At 37.1% G+C, this 24,914-nt stretch overlaps 1 protein-coding gene across 4 annotated transcripts in view; it reads left to right on the forward strand.

Annotated features, from left to right (window-relative positions):
• Pak3 (p21 (RAC1) activated kinase 3) overlaps nt 1–18,034 on the forward strand; it is a 105,190-nt gene extending 87,156 nt beyond the window's left edge. For 3 of the 4 annotated variants that reach the window (XM_028767475.1, XM_028767476.1, XM_028767477.1), the window contains 5 exons: nt 1,127–1,244; nt 2,861–2,960; nt 3,441–3,637; nt 15,304–15,441; nt 17,479–17,568. In XM_028767475.1, the coding sequence (XP_028623308.1) occupies nt 1,127–1,244; nt 2,861–2,960; nt 3,441–3,637; nt 15,304–15,441; nt 17,479–17,568 (643 nt within the window). Of the gene's footprint in view, nt 1–1,126; nt 1,245–2,860; nt 2,961–3,440; nt 3,638–15,303; nt 15,442–17,478 lie in introns of all 4 variants that reach the window. The other variant, XM_028767478.1, reaches the window with a different exon arrangement.
• The last annotated feature ends 6,880 nt before the right edge of the window (nt 18,035–24,914 follow it).

The following is a 24,914-nucleotide window of genomic DNA, read 5'->3' on the forward strand; positions in this document are numbered from 1 at the left end:
CATTTCATCAAGTGTCTTTTTGGAGCCATATGGCCCCTGAGAGGCTGAGTTAAGAGGGCAGACAATAGCCCTGCTTTAGTGGGTGCTTTATGATTAACTGACAGTGAGGTTGGGGGAATTGAGACTTTAATCTTAAACCTTTTTCCTAAAGCAGGTAATTAATGTCTCTTTCATCCGTGGTATTAAGAGTGTGTTACAAATAGGCACTTAAAGACAGAGCTAACTCTTCTCCCCGGGTTAACATCTGTTTCTTCTGAGTTTCAGTCATTGTACACTTAGACCACTCTCCTGAGTTCTCTGATGGGATGCAAAGAAAAGAAAATTAGGTTTCAACCTCTGTGAGCTTAAGGGCTCACTGTCAGTGTTAGGTCAATAGACATGGATGTAGTAGAGAAGGACAACTGAATTTTAAAGTTTTGAATCAGCGTTTTTGTTGTTGTTGTTTTGTTTTGTTTTTGTAGTGCCCTTTTATGCCCCATCTGCAACAGTGTGACATCAGTTAGATTTTTGTATTTATAGTTTTGTAAAACATTGTATTTGTACTTTTAAGAAGTCCTGAATTCTAGATTTTTCTTCATAATTAATGATAATGGAACCTGTGAATTTTGAATTTTAAGAGCTCTGCCTTGTGGATCCCTAAAGTACTGTAATTTGAGCAGCACAGAATAGAAAGTCTTATTTCATAGTGATAGAGGCTTTTGCTTTGTCTGGTTTCTTCTTTAAATATCCCTGTTACTCAGGCTGGCCTGAAACTTACCACACACCTGAGGTTAGCCTTAAATTCTGAGTTGTCATGCTTGCTTTATCTTCCCAAGTAGGTGGGCTTATAGGTGTATGCCACCATACCAGGCAGATATATGTGTATTAAGGCAGAGTGAAGTCACTGGGGTTATAAGAAGATTTTGCTAACTGATTTTAATAACCTCCTACTGTTTTCCTGAATGCTGAGGCTATCCAGTGACCTTGTTCCTATTTTTGAGCACTGAAGATTGTTTCTCAATAATCATTTAAAGATAATTGGTGTGGCCCTCTTCACAATTGACTTTCATTACAAATAAGGCCTGAGAATATCAGAATCTCTACTTCCTTAGTCCAAAGTCAAAGTAGTTTTTTTCTTTTCTTATAGCTACTTAGTGGGTGATGAATTGTGGGTAGTCATGGAATACTTGGCTGGTGGCTCTTTGACTGATGTGGTCACAGAAACCTGTATGGATGAAGGACAGATAGCAGCTGTCTGTAGAGAGGTAAGAAAAGAGAATGTTTCTTACTGGTGAGAAATAAAATTTGCCAATGCTTTCTTACTGGTTATTCAGAGCTTTCTAGCATCAAAATAACAGCATACTTTTCTTCTGAAAAAAAAATGGAAAATGTGTTAAAACTATAACTTAATGCCATGCCCTTGTTTCGCCTTTGCCAGATCGTTATCTAGTTACGTTTTTGTGGCTCTTACATGCTCTAATATGCCGTTCAGGAGACACTGCATCTAAGCTCATATGCAAGAGTGTCAGTGAACATGGCCAGTTGTTATGTTCTCATGGCATGCCTTTCTGATCTGTGGGGAATTTATACAAGATAACTGTTATGTTCTGCATGTTCCATATAAGTCCCATAGAATACAGACTGCATTATACTCTCATTATTTTCTAGAAGGCTATTTTTTAATTTTAATATGTGTGTATATGTGTGTGAGTGTGTGTGTGTGTGTGAGTGTGTGTGTGTGTGTGTACACGCGCCCGTGCAGTATGTGTACATATGGATATCAAATAACAACCTTGGGGACTCAGTTCTCTACTTCCATCACGTGGGTTCCAGGAGTTGAGATCAGGTTGTAAAGCGAGGCAGCAAGTGTTGTGACCTGTTGAGTTATCTCATGGACCCTAGAAAGCCGCTTAACCAGTTTTCCCCAATCACAGAAAGTAATTGCTTTCACAGTATTCTGTTAATATTCCTTACAGCCCTCTAGTGGGCCTGAGAATCTGTCACTTATAAAGAAAGATAAAAATGCATTCAATTTCAAAACAATTTGATGGTGTTTTGATTTATTATTTTGATCAATATTGTTTTAACAACAAACACTTTTCAGTGGTGTCTCATAATGAAATTTTCTACAAAATGAAATCGAAACATGAAAACTAATGAAAGTGCAACTAAGCTAAATAATACTAGGTAATCCTTCTGCTAACATGGTTCTCTTCAATTTCCTTGTTCTTTTTCCCCACTTGTTCCCATTTCTCCTACTCTACACATTCACATATAGCAACAAATTATGTTTTCTCCTATACCAGAAATGGAGTGGATATTCTTTATAGGATATTCTACCTGAGCCTGAATTTTGTATTGTTTAGTATTATACGACAAAGTTATTTCCGAACAAGTACCTTTAGTTACTTTAGAACTGGAAGCCATTCTCAAACCTATCCGAAATACCCTAAGTAAATTATTTCACTTGCACATTCTTGTTTCCCACACTAGATCTACTGAATCAAACCTCAGCACGCACACTGAGGGTTACAACATCTGTATGCAACCAAGCTGAATCCACATCACCTAGAAAACAAGAGCAGAGCATAGTTATATTAACTGGTCAACAGTACTGTAGTGATGTTTAGTACTGTTCCTTGCCTTATCCTCTTCATGGTTTGGTCTATAGTATGGCATGGGAGCTCTCAAATACATAAGATTGAGTATCCTTGCTGTTGTAAATGCTAACACAGCTTGAAAATGGTGTTGTTGCATTCAGTACTCAACTTCACTTAGTAGTATGTAATCACAACCTTTTCCAAAATTTGCCTGGAAATGAGATATAAAATTAAAAAAAATCTTTGTGATATAATTAGAATTTTTTTCTCTGATCCAATAGTGCCTCCAAGCTTTGGATTTCTTGCACTCAAACCAAGTGATTCACAGAGACATAAAGAGTGACAATATTCTCCTCGGAATGGATGGTTCTGTCAAACTGAGTAGGTATTTTTTTCGGAAATTTAAGAAAGTGCTAGGGGATTTCTGCTGTTGTAATCTCTAGCTTGAGAAGAAAATGGCTACTAGAAGTGATTTATCTGAAAACAGAGCTTGATTTGAATTAAACAACTGGTTTCGTATTTTCCTTCTATAGATTGTAACCAGATTTAGATTTAATATTTTAGATTTTAGATTCTACTGGCATCTAAAATTAACAGATGGCAAATAACTAACTGGAAGATGGAAAGTACTGGGAGGTCATTCTATGGAAATTTACAGAAAATGGCAGCACTTCTGTTAATTTTTTTCAGACCCCTTTAAACTCAGGAGCAGCTGAAAGGTCAGGAAAGGATCAGGATATGAATTAGGCATTTGGGAGAGAGCTTGCTTTAACATTAAAGGAAGGTTTAGCAACGTGAGAAAATAAGCTATTGCAAAAATTGTATTTGGGCTCATTTTAATAGATTTCTTCTTCCCTACAGCTGATTTTGGGTTCTGTGCCCAAATCACTCCCGAGCAAAGTAAACGAAGCACTATGGTGGGAACTCCCTATTGGATGGCACCTGAGGTGGTAACTCGGAAAGCTTATGGTCCAAAAGTTGATATCTGGTCTCTGGGAATCATGGCCATTGAAATGGTGGAAGGTGAACCCCCTTACCTTAATGAAAATCCACTCAGGGTAAGTCAGGAAAATTTAGGTACTTCTTACCCCACCCCCCATAAATGGGGGAAAGAAAAAAATACCATTTTATGATTCCCCAAAACTGGTCAGAACTGACACTTTTTTGGAACAAGTAACAGAAAGACAACGAGTTATGATGGATAAATCGCTCTAAGAGCGAAGTGCCTTGTTCTCGGTCCCTCTAACAACAAGAGCCTTTAATATTCTTTAGTGTACAGCTGTCTGCTATAAAACTGTAGAAATGGGTGAAAGAAAAGATGTGGGAAGAACAACAGGCGTTTTTATCGTGTGCTATGGTTAAATGATCCGCTAAGGAAACCTTTGGTTTGTAACTACTTTAACAAAGTAAAACAATGCATTTCCAGAACACTTATCATTTTTAAATTGCATTTTTCATTGCTATCAGCAACAAGTCATTGACCAAGAACAGTTTGGTTGACACTGAATGAAACAGACATAGTCATAGCACCAGCATGGTGAAATCACAAACTTAATTAGAAGACTATCAAATACAAGAGAAATGAAAATTATTTGAATTAGAGAATCAGTTTCCTACTACATAATTGGGAGTTTGATCCTCAAATGGTTCAGTTACCTCTGTAAAGAAAAATAAATTAAAATGAGAACCCCCACCTTGTAGCCTAACCTCCATTGTCTTTTTTCAGAGATGGCAGTTGAAAATGAGGATAAAAGTCAAAGAAATAAAAAAAAGCAGTTGCTTAACATAGACGTAAGCCAGAAGCTATTAGGCTGGGTATATAGCCTCACAGTAAACCAGAAGCAGTACTTCATATGCATAAAGGACATGAGATTGTTCTTAAAAGGAAATAGCCACAAATTGAAATCTACTCTTAAAATTCATACACAGCATCAGTGCCAAAAGCCTTGTCTGTGTCATTATACAAATTCATGGTCCTTAGTCAACTGTATTCTCATTATGTTTGGAAAATCTATATTCAAGCCAAATCTATGTGACTCTTTATATATGTAAATAAATCTGTGAACTAAATGTCTAGTTGTTTTTGCAGTTGAAAATTGTATAATTGAGAGCCATGCTTCTAATATATAGAAAGAAGCCTCCTTTAATTCTTCCTCCTTTAGATTCTACTCTGGTACGTGGCTACTGGTCCTCATCTCTACACTGATTAGAAAACAACAGATATGAGAGAATGCCCTAATGAATTCTAGGGCTGTTACACTTGTCTCACAAAACAATCTGGAAGTGAGATGTGTGCAGTGATTAGCTGCCTGCAGGACTGAGTAGAAAAGAAGGGACATTCTCACCATTTGTGGGTCAGCTCTCCATGAGTTTAATCAAGTCCACCTCTGACCTGTGGAACAACGCGTCAGGATAATTAGGAGGGCTTTTCTGTATTGTCCAAGTACCTTTGCCCATTAGGAAACATCACTGAAAGAACACATCAGGTCTGTTGTTTCTATGGATTTCCTCCTCTAAGTCTTCGAAGTGTAGTGGCACTAAACAGATCACAGCTAGTTTGCTTTCTGCTTTCTGCTGAGTAATTTACAACCTGGAGAATTTAAGGACTAAATAAATGGCTCTGGAAGGTAACTGGACTCAGGAATGCATTTCTTGCTCTCTTCTGTTTTCCAGTCATAACTGATCTCCCTTTATCTAGACTGCTAATTACTAGGGGGAAAAAAAGGAAACAGGTTTTAACCTCTGTAGGCATCTTCTAGCCTGAGATCAGAACTCATACTTAATAGCTTGTCTCTCAGAATCCGTGGGCTTCTATCAAAACAAGTACTTGCAGATTAATAAACCACAAAGTTCAGGAAGCCTACATTAATACTATGAACAAAAAAGAGCTGTCAGAAAGACCACCTTTTTCAATTCCACTGATAAGAATGGACTAACTTTGTGCCTTACTCTCTTCATCAGAGATCTTGACCAGCCTCTGGGAGATTAATCAACAAGTCCATATTGAGCCAGCCTAATTCTGAAGCTCTTCTCTTCTAGACACCAGAAATACCCATAAGCTTTCTTTGTAAATTTGCTGTCCTGGTGTTTTCTTAGAGAAAACACAGTGTCTTAGCCTAGATGCTCTTATCTTGGATTCAAAAACAAAACCATATTCACTGAACCCATGGGAAGATTACAGACAGAAAGATAGTGTGACACTGTAGGGAGCCTACTTTTTCTTGGATTTTGGTAACTGCACACTATGTTGGGAACTAGAAAAATCATGCAACTTTAGGAGCGGGATGAAAGAGCTCTCAAGTCTTTCATTAAAACTACCCCAATCTGCTACCAGTTCACTATTTGTGGGCTTTGAAACAGATGGAGAGAGAAGGGAGTGAGGAAAAGAAGATAAAACTGTACTCTAAAGGGTGGCATGTACTTGTGGGGAAAAAAAGAAACCTCAGTTAAGTAGTCAGGCGGATCCATGTATGTCCTGGCTATGTAACTTAAAAGCTCAGGAACATTTTGCAAGTCACTTCAAACTTTTCTAACCCCATTTCCTTTCTGGGAATATGGATAATATCCATCTTGTGGAATCCACATCAAAGTCATGAATAATTTATATAGATCACAGAGCTCCATGCTTAGCTCACTGTAGAAAATCTATGTAGAAATTCATGAACATGAGGAGAAAAGATATTTAAAGTGGTTTTTACTCACTCATCGAATGAATTCAGCATTTCTCCAAGGAATTTTTACCCCATGGCCCAATACCTCTCACGGAGGAGAGAATTGTGTAGAGTTCAATGGAATTACCATAATTAGGTAGATAGCATTAAACAGAACAAGTCCAAGGTAAAGTCTCAGGCTGTGCATTACAAAGTTGCTTGCATTTCTCTGTGACTTACATTTTTTGTTGTTGTTATTGTGCTTGATTCATCTGAGCAAACTGTCAGAATTGATTGCAGATATATATGTGATAGAAAAAAATTAACTATTGATAAAAAATGAATACTTCTTTTGCCTAGTAATAAAAGGATGAAGATTTTAAAATATAAATAAATGTCCTAATATGCTCATGAAATACTTTTAAAAGCTCAGGGGGTTATTAGCTGTACTAATGATACGATGTTGGTAACCCTTCCAGAGACAGAGGAGACAACCTTCTCATTGTAGACCCCAGACCTTGAAGTCTTTATGCTCAATGTAATTGGCCTTGGACAGAGAAGTTCTGTGACCCATGGACATTTTTATGTAGCCACCAGTAATTAAGTGCCTCATGCCTTCTGTTTGTCAAAGGAACTGGGGTTTAAAGCAATCCAGCTTTCTCTATGAATATGCAAATCAAAGATTTATCTTTTGTTGATACCACCTTTCCTAATAATCGATGATATTTTTTGCTAAAAACTGTTATCATAATGACTTGTTCTAAATAAGGAGACAGTTATTTCTGACAAACAAAATTTTGTTCTGCTTACCAGCACAAATAAATTACCTTTTTAAAAAAGGTAAGTATACTAGCACACATAATAGGTTTGTTCTTATCAAGCTGTAATGGCTTTTGGTAGTATAAAATTTCTCAATAATGTTCACTTGAAGTCTATATAGAACCTTTTATAGTCCTGCTTTATGTGCAATTTCTAGCCCCTTTTAAGTGTTGAGCTACTGGAAGACACTGGTACCAGTGCTAGAAGCAGTCAGAGGTATGGCATGTGAACCATATAGCCTACTAGTTTTCCTCCTTGATTTTACATTGGAGCCCTCTGTGGAGTTTAAGAATCAATGCTACTGGATTCCATCCCCTAGGAAAAATTGGAAACTGGGACTAGTCAAAAGGCAAACCTATATGGCAAGACCATAATAGAGTACTGTCTGCAATGAAATATAGTTCTTCATACCTCTTTGAACACAGTTGTTTAACCAGGAATGGGCAGTCTTAGTCTGCTTACACTTGCCCATTTCCTTTAAGGAATCATAACTAACAGCAACAAAGCCTAATTGAAGTCTTTTTCTTCACTTCTTCATTTTCAGACCCAGCAATCTAGAAACACTATACATCATAGTTTCTTTTCTGTTGCTAAGATGAAAATATCCCGACAAAAGCAACCTAAGGGGAAAAAATATTTATGCTTAGAATTTCATGATACAGTTTATTGTTTTGGGGAAGCCAAGGCAGTAGGAACTTGAAGCAGCCAGCCACAATATATCCACAGTCAATACGAGAGAGCAGTGAATTAATTATGATATGCTAGCACTCAGTTAGCAGTCTTCATTCTTCTACAATAGAGTAGGTAGGTCTTCACCAGTCAATTAATGTAATAAAGAAAATCCCCACAGACATGCCCCTGGGTCAGCCAAATCCAAATAACCTCTCACTGAGACTCTCTTCTTAGATTATTCTAGATTATACCAAATGAACAATTAAAATTATCACATTCTCAAAACGGAACAATGTTAATTCAGCATACATCTCGATGAGATGCATTTTTCTTTTTAATTTTGTCTCTTCTGAAAATGGTGTTCATCTTTAAAAATATGCTAGCAGCTTTGTTCCTCGCATATATTAGAGCATAATGTAGCCATGGGTGTGACTATGTGGGAGAGAGTACATTACCTCAGTGACTATGGAGAAAGAAGGATAGAATCCAAATGAAGGCGCCTGTTGTTGCATTTAGAGACTCTCTACCTCTTTACTGATACTTAAACTATCATACAAAGGTCAATTTTCTTGCTTTTTCTTTTCCCCATATGATCAGGAAAATTCTAGAGCGCCTGTATGTCTCAAGAACATCATCCATAATGAGAGAAGCCCTACTGAACAACAGCAACTAAGGGCCAAACTACATCTTGTTCCCTCCAACCACTGGAACCTGTGCTGTGGCTTGGAATGTCTGGGTTTGATGGCGCGTGCTCATTTGGAATTAAAGTCAGACATAAACTTCCTGAACACCAGAGAAGCAAGCATACTTTGCTAGCACTCTGTCAATATTGTTTTGAATGTATTTCAGGGAGAGCTGGGAGCACTCCCTTCTTTTTCCATAAGCCACTGTGGAGCAGCAAGCTTTATTGATGGGTTGTTGACACTCTTCTTCCTTTGAAGGCTTAACCTATGCCTAAAAGAAGGGGAGAGTTGGGATAACTGCAAGTAAAATAATTATAGAATAGTAACAGTGCTTCTTTTTAATAAGAAAAAATATTGCCTGTCAGAAGATAGGAAGCCCTTAAGAATCATTGGTTGTTAAGAATTCAGCATCGGAAAATGAGACTTGGCCATATGAAAGCTGCAAGTTTCATTTAGATTATACAGAAGCAGACAGTTCAAACTGGTGAATTATGACCCAGAAGAAAGCCAAGGGAGAAATTGATTCCATAGCAAACTAAAATCCAAGAGACTAACCAGGCGAAGAAAAGGGAAAGTTTAAAAATGTGGTGATCAGGAAACCATTGTTGGCCCAGAGAGATTCCTGTATCCTGTGATTTTTCTTATCATTCCTCAGAAAACTTTACAGGCTCCGATGGTTTGGGTATAACCCAGGGATGCATATGCCTATTCCTCTAATAAGTACCACACTGTTGGCTAAGGAATTAAGTCCATCAAAATCAAAGATCATTGTAAAGAAACGAATCTTGGGTTGAGGTTGTACATTTCCCCACTGAAATGGCTTATGGCTTTTGAAATATGAATTCACCAAGAAAATCAGCATTTTCCTGAAACTGAAGATTAGTTATGCTTTTTTTGTTGTTGTCGTTTTGATTTATGTCCTTTCTAACTTGGTCACAATATCATTTTAGATCCTCAGGAATTCTTTGCTGAGTTGCACAACACTCCAAGTTATCTTCATCAAAGCAGTGTATACCAGGGGACAACCAAGAGTTTAAACCAGTGGTTCTCAACCTTCCTAATACTGTGACGCTTTAATACAGTTCCTCATGTTGTAGTGACCCCCCACCATAAAAGTATTTGAATTGATACTTCATAACTGTGATTTTGCTACTGTTATGAATTATAGTGTAATATCTAATATGTAGGGAATCTGATATGCGATGCCATAGGGGTTATGATCAACAGGTTGAGAACCATTGGTTTAACCTTTATTCCAAGACTTAAGCTGATCTTTTTGCCATGCCATTTGCATTTGCTTCCCTTTCTTTTCCTTTTCTTTGTTTCTGGTAATGGAAAGAAGGAATCACATCATCCTCAAATGACAAATTGAAATAGCACTGCTCATCTAGAAGATGTTGATGAATGAGGAAAGACTAGAAAAAGAGCTTTCTGGCATCTCTACCAACATTATTGATTATGCGAGTCAACAGTGAATTCTATTCCAAAGTCTATCAGACAGGAATCTATTACCTTGTATAGGTTACTTCTTGCAGTGGCTGTATTTCCTTGTCGCTTTGGATGATTACAGCTCGACTAATCTGTTGCCTTCCTAGTGTGAACCACAAAGCATAAAAGCCTAGAATCCATGGAGTTCCTTGGAGTTTATTGAAGGGAAGGGAGTGAGGGCACCTGACAGAGTTCTTGGTTCCATCTGGAGATTTCCTCTTTAATTCATTTTCTTCATTGTGCTATCAAATGAGATTCATTTAAAGAAAGACCTAAGTTTTAGGATTTTTTAAATTGCTTTTTAGGTAGCTATAGATTTCACTGGCCTTGCCAGGAGTACTCTAGTGCTGTCCTGAAGTGTGCTTTCAGTGAAGCGACCTTCAGAAAACAACCCAGACACTCCTAGCTCATCACCTTCACAGGAAACCTGCCATCTAGATTATAAAGAACACCACACTCCCTGCCTTACCAAACAAAAGACTTGTACCATGGTGTGAAACATGATGCACACTAATATGAATCATAAAAAGCACTGCATGATAAACCCTTCACAGGGATGAAATGATATACAAATAAATGCATAATATTTAAATAATAACTTAAGTCAGAAGTTGGGCGTGAGCTAATGAAATGAGCAGTGTAGAAGGTGATTATTAAATATAGTCACTTTTCAATGATAGTTATTTCTCATTTTAATTTCATTTTAACTTTTAAATGTCTTGGCTTACAAACAATAATGATATATATGTAGTACTGGAGTAGAGTGAGGTATTTCAATGCATTGGTCAAACCAGAGTAATTAGCATTTTTATCTCCTTATCATTTCAGGACCAGAGAAATGGAACAATAGCAGAAGTCAGATCTGGTTGACATCACCTATTTTCTGGCCTTTATTTTTACTTCTGTCTCCTCTTTTTACCAACTACCTTCCCACTGTTGGCCCTGGGCTCCTCCACTTGCCTTTCTTCTGTTTCCTCTCCTTCCCACAACTACTCATCTTTCCCTGACTTCCTGGATCATTCTCTTTTCCTGCTTTTTAAAAAATCGATGTGGTTATCCTGACTTCCACTTTCAAATGCTCTGTGGTTCCAAAGCTTGAGTAGTGCTAAGGTCATGCAGGGTCATGTCGTGAATTCAAGTTGCCTGCTACACATTTCTTAACAAGACATTAGAATGAGCACATGGATTGTGAGAGTCATCTGGTGTTTATTTTATGGCAGGGGCCAAAGCTTTCTGCTTGGGAAAAAGAAGTATGCCAAAGCTAGCCTGGCACCTAATCAGTCAGTATTACCTAATTACCTTTTATTATCAACCTATAAGGGGATAGATCCCTAAGTTCATTTTAAATGGCTCTTTAAGGGTTAAGCAACAAAAAAAAAAAAACAGCTCCTCATAATTTGGTGAGAGTTGAGAGTTTGTGAGTAAGACAATATAGAGATAAATTAGACCACAATGCTATACCATGCTGTAGTGTGACATTGAGACAAAGTGTATATGTCTAGTGGTTTCTTTTTGCAGACTGGATTCTATTAACTCTCCTAGAAAAACAAGAAATGTCAGAGCCTTTCACAAAATCCATAAACACAGTAGAAGCAGCAATATTCTTTGGCATTTAACCTCTTAAATCCCGGGTCATGAGTAAACTAGATCATAAGGTGTCGACTTGCCCATTGCCAAATTTTGCTCATAGAGGATTGAATAAAAAAAAAAATCTGAAATGAAAAAAAAAAATCCCAACAGCAAGAGATTGCAGGAACCAGCAAGAATAAAGGCCAGAATACAGAATGCATGAATTCAATTATCCCTCCAATTAGATACATTGGTTTTCTCTTAGTATTTGGGTGAATTCAGATGTACATAAATACTGTCAATATAAACCCACAGTATGAATGCACACAGACGCGCACGCACGCACACACACACACGCATGCGCACACACGCATGCGTGCATACACACACACTCCTCCCTCTTTCCCTTTCCAACTATGTATGTGTCCTTTGTTCTCCATTTTCAAATTAGTAGAGACTGATTGACCACAGAAGGGCCCATTTCCTCTGTACAGGGAAAAACTGAATCAAGTACGCCAGGTGTTCACGGATCATATGCCTCATTTCTTGACTTCCCTTGTCTGCCTCTGCCTAGGGACTGTGAAAAGCAAGAGAGGTTGTTATGCAGCACTTAAGAACATGGAGTCTGAACCCATACAGCATCTGAGAACATGGAGTCTGAACCCATACTCCCTGAATTCAAATATTGACTACTTCTAATCAAAAACTGATTAGAAGTATGGCACTGGACAAGTTATTATTCTTAAGTGCACAGGGAAGTTTCTTTACCTGTAAGCTAACAGTCATAATAAGTAGTTGTATGGAGTATATGAGCTAATAATAATTATGAAATCAAATTTGCATAGTCATACTAGCTTCTGATCATATGTATACTGATATAGACATTTGTTTTTCAATTATATTGTACATTCAGTAGATTTTGTGTGGATTGGGTTGAGAACCCACTCACGCACCATGTATAAAGTAATTTCCATGGGAAAATGGTCTTCTGAGTCCCAAATACTCAGCTTACAAAGAGATTTCTCAACCATACCCTATCCTCTTTGTAAAGTGTTTCATTATATTGGTGCTGAGACTTCATATGCTTACAAGCATATTTCCATGAAAGTCTCCTGGTTTGTTTTTCAATGACTTAATGTAAACTTTATAAACTGCTATAATGAACTCGAGTCACAAACTAAAGCTTTTTAATTAAATAGTCCTATTGCAAGACTGCCTTAATGGAAATTTATGGGTTACATATGGATTGTCTTGAGACTCTTTTTGAGAAATGTGGTAACTTCCACGGCGAAGGCTTTGATCTTTCTCAGCTGCGGAAATTGCCAATAAGGTAAATTCAATTATTTCCCCAATTAGATACACTGTTTTTCTCTTAGAGTTTGAGTAAATTCAGTTGCACATTGAAGCTAGTGAAAAGTTTAGTGGTTGTATGTTATTGTCAAGATATTTACAATTATCATGGTGATGTCTGCAAGACTAGAAAACTTTAGCTAATGTTTATTCAGTGGAAAACAGCTACCATTTTGTTTTTGCTTATCATATTTCTAATATAAACATAGTTTATGTCACGGTCCTATATTGCCTCACCTTAGGAAAAATATAGCCTACTTACTATTCTAAAATGTTCTATTAGAAGGACCTTCCTTGTTCACTGTCAGCTAGAAAAGATAAATTTTTGAAACTGTGATGTTTCTTGACACAGTTTTCTCAAGTTCCTTTCATCTTTCATCTATTTTTTTCAATCTAGTATGTGCTTAGCTTGATCCTGATGTCTCGCCCATTTATAGCGTATCCTTATGTATACTACACATAGAACATTCTTGTTTCTTCCCTAGTGAGCAGTGGTACTTGGTGTGACTGTTACATGAGCTTTGACTAGTGTGTATGTGTGGGCGTGGGAAGAGAAAATGCCTAGGGTAAGATTCAAACAGAGGAAAGCTGACAAAGGAAGCAGGAAGCAAGCCCATACCACATTCCATGCAAATCCTTACTGTGACTTGTGGACCAATGAAGTGTTGTTAGGAATGATAAATAGGAAGAAAATCAAAGCTCCTCTGACTGAGTCATCTTTTATGTGAGCATAGGATTCTCAAATCTCTACTATTTCTTTCTACCTTCTCCTTCCTGCCCTCCCTTCAAATGTTCTTGGAGAGGAATTTGGGGCAACACCATCTGAGTCCCATATCTTTGGACAATAGGAGGCCACTAAGAGCTTTTAAGTAGATAAATGAGTGACAAATACCACGTGTTGAGATAGAGTTGTTCAAGTGGGTATGCTTAAGAGCAAAGGGATCCAAATAAGGAAAGTCAACTAGGACTGTACTAAAGCTGTCTGAGAGAAGTCCTGCTCTTAAGCAAAGATAATGGTGCTATAAAGAAGTGGATGACTATGAAAGCCATATAAATGTTGCATTGGTTGCCTAGTGGAATAACTGTAAAAAGTTAGGAGGCTGATGGTATAAAGAAGGAAAACACAGGAACGGTCCTGTGCTTTTTTGCTTGAATTTTCAATTACTTTTTAAAAGTATCACATGATCATTAATTTTCCCCAGTCTTCTTCATCTCAGACTTAGCTTCGCTGAAAAAAAAAATTTGGTTGCCATTTTTGTGTTAGCGACAGCTGTATTTGTGTCTCATTAGCAAGACAGTGGGTAGCAATTTTTTTTTAATGAAGACAGCCCCCAGCTCACACACAGGATGTGTTCTAAAAGTTCGCTTTTAAGGTAACTATTTGAAACCTAGAGTGCGTTTGCCCATAGAAACAGCCTTATACATAGTAATTAGGTTCCCAGGCCAGTCGACAATGGCCAGTTTAGTCCATACTTCAAGTGAATGGGTGGATTTTTGCCATGGAAATTGAGTAGAAATAATACTATTGCAGTTACACTGAAAACAATCATTGAAAAAGAAATAGTCTGAAGGTTTTGTTTTCTTCGAAGGGGCAGTGTTTAATGGAAAACATGTTTAATACTAGGAAAATGAAGTAAAAGACATGGGGATTGGATGCCACTGTATTGAAGATGCACTTTAACTACTGTTTCAGGGTGGGGTTAAAATAATGAAATCAATCTTGTGTTTATCATAGAAAAAATTGAAAGCTGCAAACTATATGTTAAAAATCAAGTCCCCAGTAATTGTGACAAGTTGATTTGTCTTAACTTTTTCCTTAAAATATGCAATTGTATAGTTGTATAGTGCATGTTCATTATACAAAGTGATAGCCTTCAGAAAGGCATTTTGACTCCTGTGTTAGTGTGTACTTGGATAATTCTGACCCCCATTTGTCTATCCTGTCTGTCACTGCCCATGCCCTTCCTTTTCCTCAGTAGCTCCTCTTCTACTTCAATGTCATATCTACACACGAAAACATATACGTGTGTATGTGTGTGTGTGTGTGTGTGTGTGTGTGTGTGTGTGTGAAATCTACATTTCATTCATGAAAAAACCCATAATGTTTGTCTTTCTGTCTCTGGCTTTTTTTTTTACCTTCTCTATTTCCATCCATTTTCCTAGGAATGACATTACTTTAGTCTTTTACATCTCCTTCCATCAGTCTAAGGATAGTATTAAGGTGTATCCACATGATGAACTTCTACTACAACAATAATAACTATTATTATTAACAAAAAATAATCAGATCAATAACCAACCAGGTTAGGAGTCAGCAGTTAAGCTATCTATCAATACAACCTAGTCTCAATCCCACATTCTAACAGAAACCATATCCATGTAATTCTCTAAAATGGGCTTTTTTAAAGATCTAAAATATAAATAATAAAATTGACTTGTATAGAAAGTTTTACTATGTATATGCTGACTACAGTTGAATATTTTTCATTATAGGCCTTATATCTGATAGCCACTAATGGAACCCCAGAGCTCCAGAATCCTGAGAGACTGTCAGCTGTTTTCCGTGACTTCTTAAATCGCTGTCTTGAGATGGATGTGGATAGACGAGGATCTGCCAAGGAGCTTTTGCAGGTGATAATACAATTAGGCAACTTACAAAGTTATGCTGAGCTTTTCCATGCTAATGTGTGGCAGGAAGAGATCTTTGTTGAAAGATATGTAGTTAGAGTTGGGCTGTTGCCATTCAATTTTAGATCCTGGGCATGTTAAATATAGGCATTTATCTACTACATACATCATTGATTGATTATGTTGCCTTGCTTTTTAAAGAAGAATTTGCATTTTAATCTATAATTCTCTTTTGTTCTTTCTGAAATCTGATTCTACAAAGAAAGACTAACCCAAATGTGACTCTCTGGTATTGCTGGGGGTTTTATGTTCTTAACTTTACTTGTACCTCTGGATGTTATATGGAGGTGCTCTTGGCCAGAGGTGATTTTCTACATAACTACCACATCTTTCCATACCTATCACCACATCTATGTCCTCCCCACATCAGTTTTTCCTAAGATGTCAAAGATACAGTATCATTAATGTAACCATGCAAATAAAGCATAGAATCAATTATGTAATTATAATACTGGGAGAAATGAACTTCACGGTTCTTACTCCAAAGTCCTTGTAGTTTATGTCACACAAAAGAACTCTGTTGTGGCAATTTTAACATACCTTTCAAAATATTGAATTTAAAATGGCAAGCAAACATTGTAGAGGAAATATTCAGAAGACAACTGATAAGGAAGAAGAAGAAGAGCGGCAGAAGGTCTCTCTCTCTCTCTCTCTCTCTCTCTCTCTCTCTCTCTCTCTCTCTTTCTCTCTCTCTCTCTTACACACACACACACACACACACACACAGAGAGAGAGACACACACACACACACATTGAGTTTGTGAATTATCTCCATAAAGCAGATGATGGGTTGAAACTATGATAGAAATGAGATCTATTAGAAATTAATCAGCAAAGTGAGATAATGAGAGCTACTTTGCGGTAAACAAGAGGAAGGAAAGATAAAAAAAGGAGGAAAATCCCTGAGGTAGTAGAATGTCACAGATCTGCAAAGAAAGCAACCATTTAAAAGAAATAGAAGAGATTTGCTTGCATCAATTTTTGCAGATGAGCCAATAGAAGTGGTGGAGACACAGCTATTGGGTTTGGCAGCTAGGGAGCCAATGGTTTCAGAGTCAAATTGATTTTAATGCTGAGTTGAAGATACTTTTTCAAGCCTGAGAGCAGATCCAGCACCATTCTTCAATTTAAGAAATGTAGAGTGTCTGGCCATTACCAAGTGAAAGTTTCCAAACTCTATACTGAAGAGATTCTAGCTGTGCCAAGTTAATTTCCATAGAATTTCTTGACAGTGAAAGACCAAAAAGAGAAAGAAAATCTTAAGGACAAAAGCTGGCAGGGATTTTAAAATAAAATAGTGTTTCAATGAGTACTTGAAACAATTAAATGCAAAGGAGCATATTGGAATAGGTAAAGTCACACTAACAAAAGTAGTTCTTTAAATAGGCAGCTTTTGTGGAAATTTACCAGCCTGAATAGTCATAGACCTTGTAAATAGGTAGCCTTGGCAGACAATACCAACTTAGATAAAAACAAGTGAATCACAGTGAGTCATAGTGATCTGTCCCCTGAACCTTCACCCAGCCAATACCCTGTTCTGAAAGATATCTGTATTCTCCCTGAACTCCCATGCTCCAGTGTCATCCCCTTCCCCACATCCTGCCTTTCTGTGCTTATAACCCCTGTGTGAATGAATTAAGATTTGAAAAAAGAAATAAATTATTAAAATAATAAAAAATAAAATAAAAGAATCTACTTAAAAAAAAAGTAGTTCTTAACCTGTGGGTCATGACCTGTTTGGAGATCACATATCAGATAGCCTGTATATCAGATATTTACATATTTACAGATATTTACAATTCATAACAGTAGCAAAATTAGAGCTATGGAGTAGGAACAAGATAATTGTATGATTGGGGTCAGAGCGACATGAGGGTCATGAAGGGTATTAAAGGGTCGCAACATTAGGAAAGTTGACAACCACTGTATTAATGGGAAGGGGGCATTCTAGTAATTATTTTTTTCCTCTCCCTTTTACAGCATCCGTTTTTAAAATTAGCCAAGCCTCTCTCCAGCCTCACTCCTCTGATTATCGCTGCAAAGGAAGCAATTAAGAACAGTAGCCGTTAGAACTGCAAGCCTTACCCCTCCCTCACCGACTCCAGGATGAGTAAGACTGAAATAAAACTCTGCTGCAGGATCCACAGAAGAAAAGACAGTCAAATGGAGTGGGGGTTCTTTAACTTTCAAGTGAATAGAAACTTCTTATAAACCTTTTTCCTACTCCCTCAGATTATGTAATTTATTTGTAAGCCTGAACCGCAGCCCACACAGGGCAGCAATGTGAAGTAGCCATTAAGTGGCCACTTCCACCGTGAAGCGAAAGAGCCAGTAGTGAATCCCCTCATTTTGTGCATTTACTTTGAAGAAAAAAAGATTTCTCAAAGATGCACACTCCCTCTTCATAGTGCTGTGTTTGTTTTTAAGTTAGAGAGTAGTCCCTCTTCCATTCGAACCTCTTTCAAAATCCCTTACCCAACGTGATGTTTTTTCACTTGCATTGTCATTAGATGTCCAGAAAAATAAAAGATGTCAAAATGTTTTTTTAAAAAAAAGAAAGCAAAAAAAGCAAAGAAAAAAACAAAACAAAAACAAACAAAAATGAAAAAAAATAGAACAAGTGCCGTGTGAAGCCGTGGACGTCCATGCCCTAATAGAGTCGCAAGTTTTTATTCTTCTTCTGTAGTAGTGGCTTGGTTTGTGTATCTATTTTTCTGCATTTGTATTGGAAAAGGTTTCCTTTAAGACATTTTCCAAAAACAGAGAGGAATATGAGTGTTCAGGATGGGCTTTTAAACGTTGTGTCATAACAAAGCTCTAATTGTGAGATTCTGTCACATTTCGCATGGATGCTAATGTAGTAGTTGAATTGTCATGTAAAGCAGCTTGTTGGCCTCTGTGATAACAGAAAAAGGACACACTGACAATGTGGCAGCGCTGCTGGTTGAGTCCAGGTCCTAAACCTAAGCTATCCTAATGGGAGAAACCTTACTTACACAAAGATGGGACTTTCTCTGAGAGCCAAGAGGAAAATGCAGAACTCCTCACTGGGCAGTAAATAAGCAAAGATAATAGTGAATTTAATCCTCTCTTGTGCTCCTGTAACATAAGCATTGTACAATAGGCACATTCTGAGGAAATAGATCCATTAGCCAATGTTCTTCATGATAAAAAATATTCATTTCTGGCAATTTGTAACACATAAGAATTTTTTAAAGCTCTAGAGATCAGAGATATCGTAAAATAAACTCTTTAAGAAATGGAAAGTCAATGAAAGTTACATCCCAGTCAACACTTAGCTCTCAATACTTGAAACTGATTTTTCTACCTATCTCCACTCTCTCTCTCTCTCTCTCTCTCTCTCTCTCTCTCTCTCTCTCTCTCTCTCCCTTGTTTTTTGGTATTTGATTGTGGTATGTTCTTATTTAGTTTCTTGGGCGTTTGTCCTTTAAAAGCATGTTCATAAAGGTGTTGGAAGTTCACCAAAAAAAATAATTTTGATCTATACTCGTATTTCCTAAGAAATAGTCCAATGGAATTCCTTTTGTGGCTTGGGGAAAATTCCAAAATTTGACTATTATTTCATTACTTGTAGTTATTGAAAATTTATTAATCTACATGTAGAAAAACATCTGGAAGGTGTCTGCATAGAAAAGAATATGTCTCTTTTGAGTGTATAGTCAGTTGTATGAATTCTAGAAAGTTGTTTCTCTAAGCCTTTGAAAAGCCAACGATCTATGTTATATGGCATTTCTTAATTTGTAGAGTTAGAGAAACTAAATAGACTTTACCTATATTCAGTGGGGGAGGGGGTAGCAAGATGAGAGGCATATGCCTCTCTGCTCTGTGAGGTCCATCTGTCCATTTAAGCATCCATCCATTCCTTCAAATGAAAGCACTTTCTCTAGAGTTTCTGCTGATCATATAGTACATATGTTTATGTTGAGAGATAGTACCACTGGTGGATTTCCTATTTTCCTACATTATAAAATTAAGGAGGGGTTTATCCTTTCCTTGAAAATATCCACCATGGAATAAAAGACAAATGTGAAAAGAAAATCAAATGATTATATTAATTTCAAGTTTATTTTGCAAAGAGATATCTGGGCCTAAAATTTTAAATGTCACATCTCTCTAGTGAGAAAGGAGTAACCTTAATTTTTTATTCTATTTTATTTTAAATTAAGGATTTTTCCCAATTGTAGTGCCAGGGAATTTCACAAAATACCTGGGATGTAAATAAAATTCAATTGATTGATGGCTATGCTCGGCTAATAGAGAGAACCCAAACCCTGGTTGGGAAGTCCAGGATGCCAGTTAACATCCTTTGCATGTTGTAAAGGCCTTTGTTGTTGTTGCTGCTGCTGCTGTTGTTGTTGTTATTGTTGCTGTTGTTGTTGTTGTTGTTATACTTATTTAAAATATCCTGGAGCTGTGGTCCTTCAGTTCACTGTTGGCAGAGAAATGGCTGCTCCTGATGCTCTCCACTCAGCATATTAACAGTGAAGGGCCAGGAACTTACTTACTTTGTACCAAGAATTAATAGTCTATTCCAGTAGGCAGTACTTGTACAAAATTATACCTGTGTACATTTTCAAATGTGAACAGCTTCTAAAGTCTTTTACTTGTGTTGAAGAGTTACATATATTTCTAATAAGTATTAGAGAGAAACTATTTCTCATGCCAAAATGATGCTGAAGGGTCCATACTTGCTATACTTGAAGAACAGCCTCCAGATGGTTAGTAGTTTATTCCCTTTCCTTGATTTTGTTTTGAGCTCATCTTAATCCAGGTGAGGCTATCCAGATGTTTAACATTACTAGTGTCCCCTGAGACATTTGTGGGCGCATTTTTGAATGTTGATTCAAAAATGTCCTGAGGTAGGAATAGGGCAGTAGGAAAGTCAGGGAAGGGTGAGAAGCACAGTAAAGATTATTTATTTAAGAAAGAATAGAACATTAATATTGTAGCAAGGATCCAGTTTGTTGTCATAATCCCATGTGGATTTGGGGATGATGCAATCGCTCTAAATCAATCAACATGTTGGATAATGACTTCGTTCTTGCTGATCATGTCTGTGTGTTATTGTAAATATTTGCGCATCCATGCTCCATTTTGGCTACTGGATGGCCAAGTCACTTAAAAGATTTAACTCAAGTATTTATTCTTTAATTGTGTTCTTCAGATTTCTTTTAGGCATATGAATTGCACCTCCAATGTTTTAGTTGAACCACCTAATCCTCACATCTATCTCCTCCCTGTGAAGCACATTCCATTGCTAAAAGAAAAAAAAAAAGAAATATAAATTGCTTCCTGTTTTCTGTATAACTGTTTTGATAGTTTAAGATGTTTGTCTATAATGGATATTTCTCACCTCAAAGATTGTGTAAATAATTATATCCATTTCCTCAATGGGTCATTTATTTCTAATGAGGCTGCCAGTTCTCAGAGAGAGTCTATGAAGTCGCTTTTAAACAATACAGACAGGGATTACATCTATGTAAAGAGAAGTGTGCATATGGATAAAGACTGGGAACACACATAACTGAAATCAGTTGTGTTAGGGTGGTGGGGTTCTGTGAATTTTTTTCTTTCAGAAATTTTCTTTCTTTGGTATTGATATATTAATAGTTTAAATAAATAAAAAAAAACAGAAGGGGAACTATAGAAACATAGAAGAGATACCAGAAGCAGATGCCTTCTGGCCAGAGCCCAGAGCATGCAGGGCACAGATATTTCCTAGTTACAATTATTCTGTAGGCTTAATACTTGCCTGGGTACTGAGGTTGGCACATGCTCAGGTATGGCACATGCTTTCTTATGAGGCTATTATCTAAGTCAAGCTAAGGAGACATCATTGCTAGAACTCCAAATGCATTCTTCTGCTACAAAACAGGCTGCCCTCAGCTTTAGTATGGCATCCAGGTGTCTATTTTGTTTGCCTTAGATTGGAGGGCTGACAACTTAATTAGCCCCATTGATAATACTTGTTTTAGATACCACCTTTCTAGCTCATTTTAAAAGGTTTTCAAGGTCAATTTTGGAAGGATAGAAGGATAAAAGAGCTAGCTCCCTCCAGTTCATTACAACAGGACCTATAATTCTGATAGGAGTCTTTTTTAAATGACCATAGACAAATTCCATTGGTTACCATGGAAATTATCATATTCAATTAAGCCTAACTCCAAAATTATTAAGAGAAATATTTAAGATGGTCTATTAACATTCAGTTCCAATTCTATTAGTTTTGGCTTGAGATGGCCTCTTTATGCTCTTATGCTGCATGATTGTAGCATGTAGGCAGCAATTGTGTGTGTGTGTGTGTGTGTGTGCTTAAGAGAAATGGAGGCCAGCCATCAAAGGAGAAGAATTTTCTTCTAACCCACCAAAGAAATCTTAGGTGAGAACTTTACTAATGTATGTTACACAGTGTCATCAAAAGCAGACCATAGCCCCAGAAAACTCAAAGGGAATTACTTAGCTATTCATAATACATATGGAAATCTTAACCCTGCCATCCTGGTTGAATCTTGTCCTTTTCTGAGCTCTTTGAAGTTAATATTCACTGAAACAAACGAATGGCATGTGGTATAAACATCTCCCAGTCTTGGAAGAAGAAGCCTGAAATTCAGCATTTGTAAACTGACAGTCTAATGGGCCTGGGATTTGGAATAACATTAACACACAATACTGAACATATATTTGCATGTGGATTGGAAAGGAAATAAGTAGGGCCTTGGGAATAAGGGAAATGTTTCTCCTACGAAAGAGTTTTTCATAAAAGATTTATTTCTACTATAATTTCAGGTTGTTTGGCTTTCAGTTTTATCTCTTCTGCTTTACATTCCTTCAGCGAACAAATATATCTAACCAACTTCTCATGCATGGGAATGTCTGTTTATCATCAAACAGTATCTCACTGAATCTGCAAATGTGGGAATTGAGATATCGCCATGTGCACACCTCTGACTATACAAATATTACCAACTTGTAGCATTGACTGCCACTTAAGTCCATTGAACTTGCAAGGTCAACTTAGAAAATCTAATTAGTGCCACCACATTCTCCACAGAAGCTACCATCAGGCGAATCCTGTCCTATTATACCAACAGTAAGGCAATTATCATGTTCATCTGACTCAGTACCTAGGCAAAAACTGACAGTAATGCTAGAGAATAAGGCAGATGTAACAGAAGTAACCATCCCCAGGAAGGAGAGCTAGATGTTAACATGGGTATTTTACCTAACTTGCTGTGTGACCTCGAGAAAATCACTTAAACCTTCTATTTTATTCATCTATAAAATAAGGACATTGAATTAACTGTTCTTCAACGTCTTTCCAAAAGCTCTAACATTGTGTGGGGCAACAGTTTGCCTTGCAAGTTCAGCCTGCCAAAGTGATGGCAAATATCACAAGCTTAAGCCTGGATCTCTTACGTTGCAGCTCCATACAACCATGTACAATGGAAAAACTCAAGTAAATGAAGTTAACAGCACCAGGGAATATTGATCAAACTCATGGAAACCTTCCAACTTCCTCACAATTGTTTTGTTTTTATTTTAATGTCTTTTTTCCACTGAACATTCCCAGTTTTCCTTTTCTATACACTGTACGTAAAGTCTGGTTTCCATTAAACTGTGGCTAGCATTTGCTACTAAAACAGAAATTCACTGTCACATTTCATAGAATAAAACTGTACTTGGGCCTCTCTATTCCTATTAAGCAGTTATGGGGCTTAGAGCATTAAAGTACAAATGGCACAAGATGGCAGAACCCAAACATTTTAATGGCTAAGACCACAGAGTGGACCTATGTACTGACAAGTTGCAAAAAGAGGAACAGAAAGGCAATTGCATGCTTTTAGCTGACAAATTAACTGTTGGGATCAAAGAAAACATTTCTCATGAAAATTCCCACAGCAATTGGCTAGTTATATGAGTATGCCGCTGAAAAAGAGGAGAAACTAGGAGTTAGTTTGGTGGATGGTCCCTACTGCCTGCCTACAGCAGAGTGCCAACCAGCCCGGAGTGTGAAATTCAAGTTCAATGTGTGTGCTTGTGTGTGGTGTGCTTTTTGGACCCGCATATACTATATTCATTAGTGATGGTAAGATCTTTCACCATTAATGGGTTGAGTTTACAAATCTCAGTACATCTGACAGTAGCTGCCAGATTACATGGATGCTGATGTCTACTGGGATTGAACTCCTAACATCCAGATAAACTAGATTGAGGAGGATCTTCAGTTTTCACCACTTATCAGAGTTGTATCTCATTTGGCTGTGCATTACTTTTGTCAAAATGTGTTGTTATTTGTTAACCCATGTGTAGTGAAATTCTTCTGTAATTTTGGATTAATGATATTTATGGTCTTATGTTTGTTTGATTTTTAAGTAAGTTGTTTCTTTTGTAGACTTGCTGATGGTATGATTCCATCCCTCTGCCCTCAGCTGCTGACCGTTTTGAGGATTTTCATTTCTGATATTGTTATTTTAAATTGTGGTTGAAGCAATAGAAATTTGAAATATGGATTGTGCATGACTGTGTCTTGAGTGTAAAAATATTGCAGTTTGAAACTTGGACCTAAAGTATTGCAAATAAAATGACAAACATCAGTGTTCTCTTGTTTCTTTCTTCTGTCACTCTCCCACCAGACCCTGATCTCATCAGTTGTTTTTTGTTGTTATTGTTGTTGTTGTTTTGCCTATTTCACATCTTGGAAGGCATTACTCTATTAAAAATATAGAAGTGATAAAATGGCCAACGTTCTACCAATACAAGATTTGCCTCAAGGAATCTTCCACTGAATAACTCAGATTCTCTATCTGACATTTACATAGACTAGCTCAAAAAGTAAGTGTGTATATTCAAAACAAAGCAAAACTTGGTAGATTTCAAAGGTAGATGAAGGAAAATCACCATAACAATTTACAGGTAACCAACAAGTCAATTTTGATCATCTTTCTGCTTGGAAATTTCTTAATATGCAATACCATGTTCATGATGGTCTGATTTGCCTTACATCTTTTTTTAAGATTTTTATCATGTGTTTGTGTGTTTGCATTGTGCACAGATGTGTGTGGGTGCCAATGAGTGCCAAATAATCACATGAGAACTCCCGGAAGCAGAGTTACAGGCAGTTGTGAGCCTCCAGGTGTGGGTGCTGGGAACTGAATTCCAGTCCTCTGCAAGAGCAGAAAGCACCTGCCATTGCTAAGCCGCCTCTCTAGCTCCTCCTCATATCAAAGTCTTCAAAGGATTAAAGAAATTCCAAAACAGCCTCGCTGAGAATCTTTATTCATTCGCTTACACATTTCTTTGCATTTATTGTTCTTGCTGTAGTGGGTATGCGAAGTATTATACCTTTGTGTAAGTCGATACAACAACATTCATCTTCCTCACAAATGCTAGCTGAT

This window comes from Grammomys surdaster, unplaced genomic scaffold (genome assembly GCF_004785775.1).
Source record: "Grammomys surdaster isolate TR1022 unplaced genomic scaffold, NIH_TR_1.0 173, whole genome shotgun sequence".
Taxonomy (NCBI): domain Eukaryota; kingdom Metazoa; phylum Chordata; class Mammalia; order Rodentia; family Muridae; genus Grammomys; species Grammomys surdaster.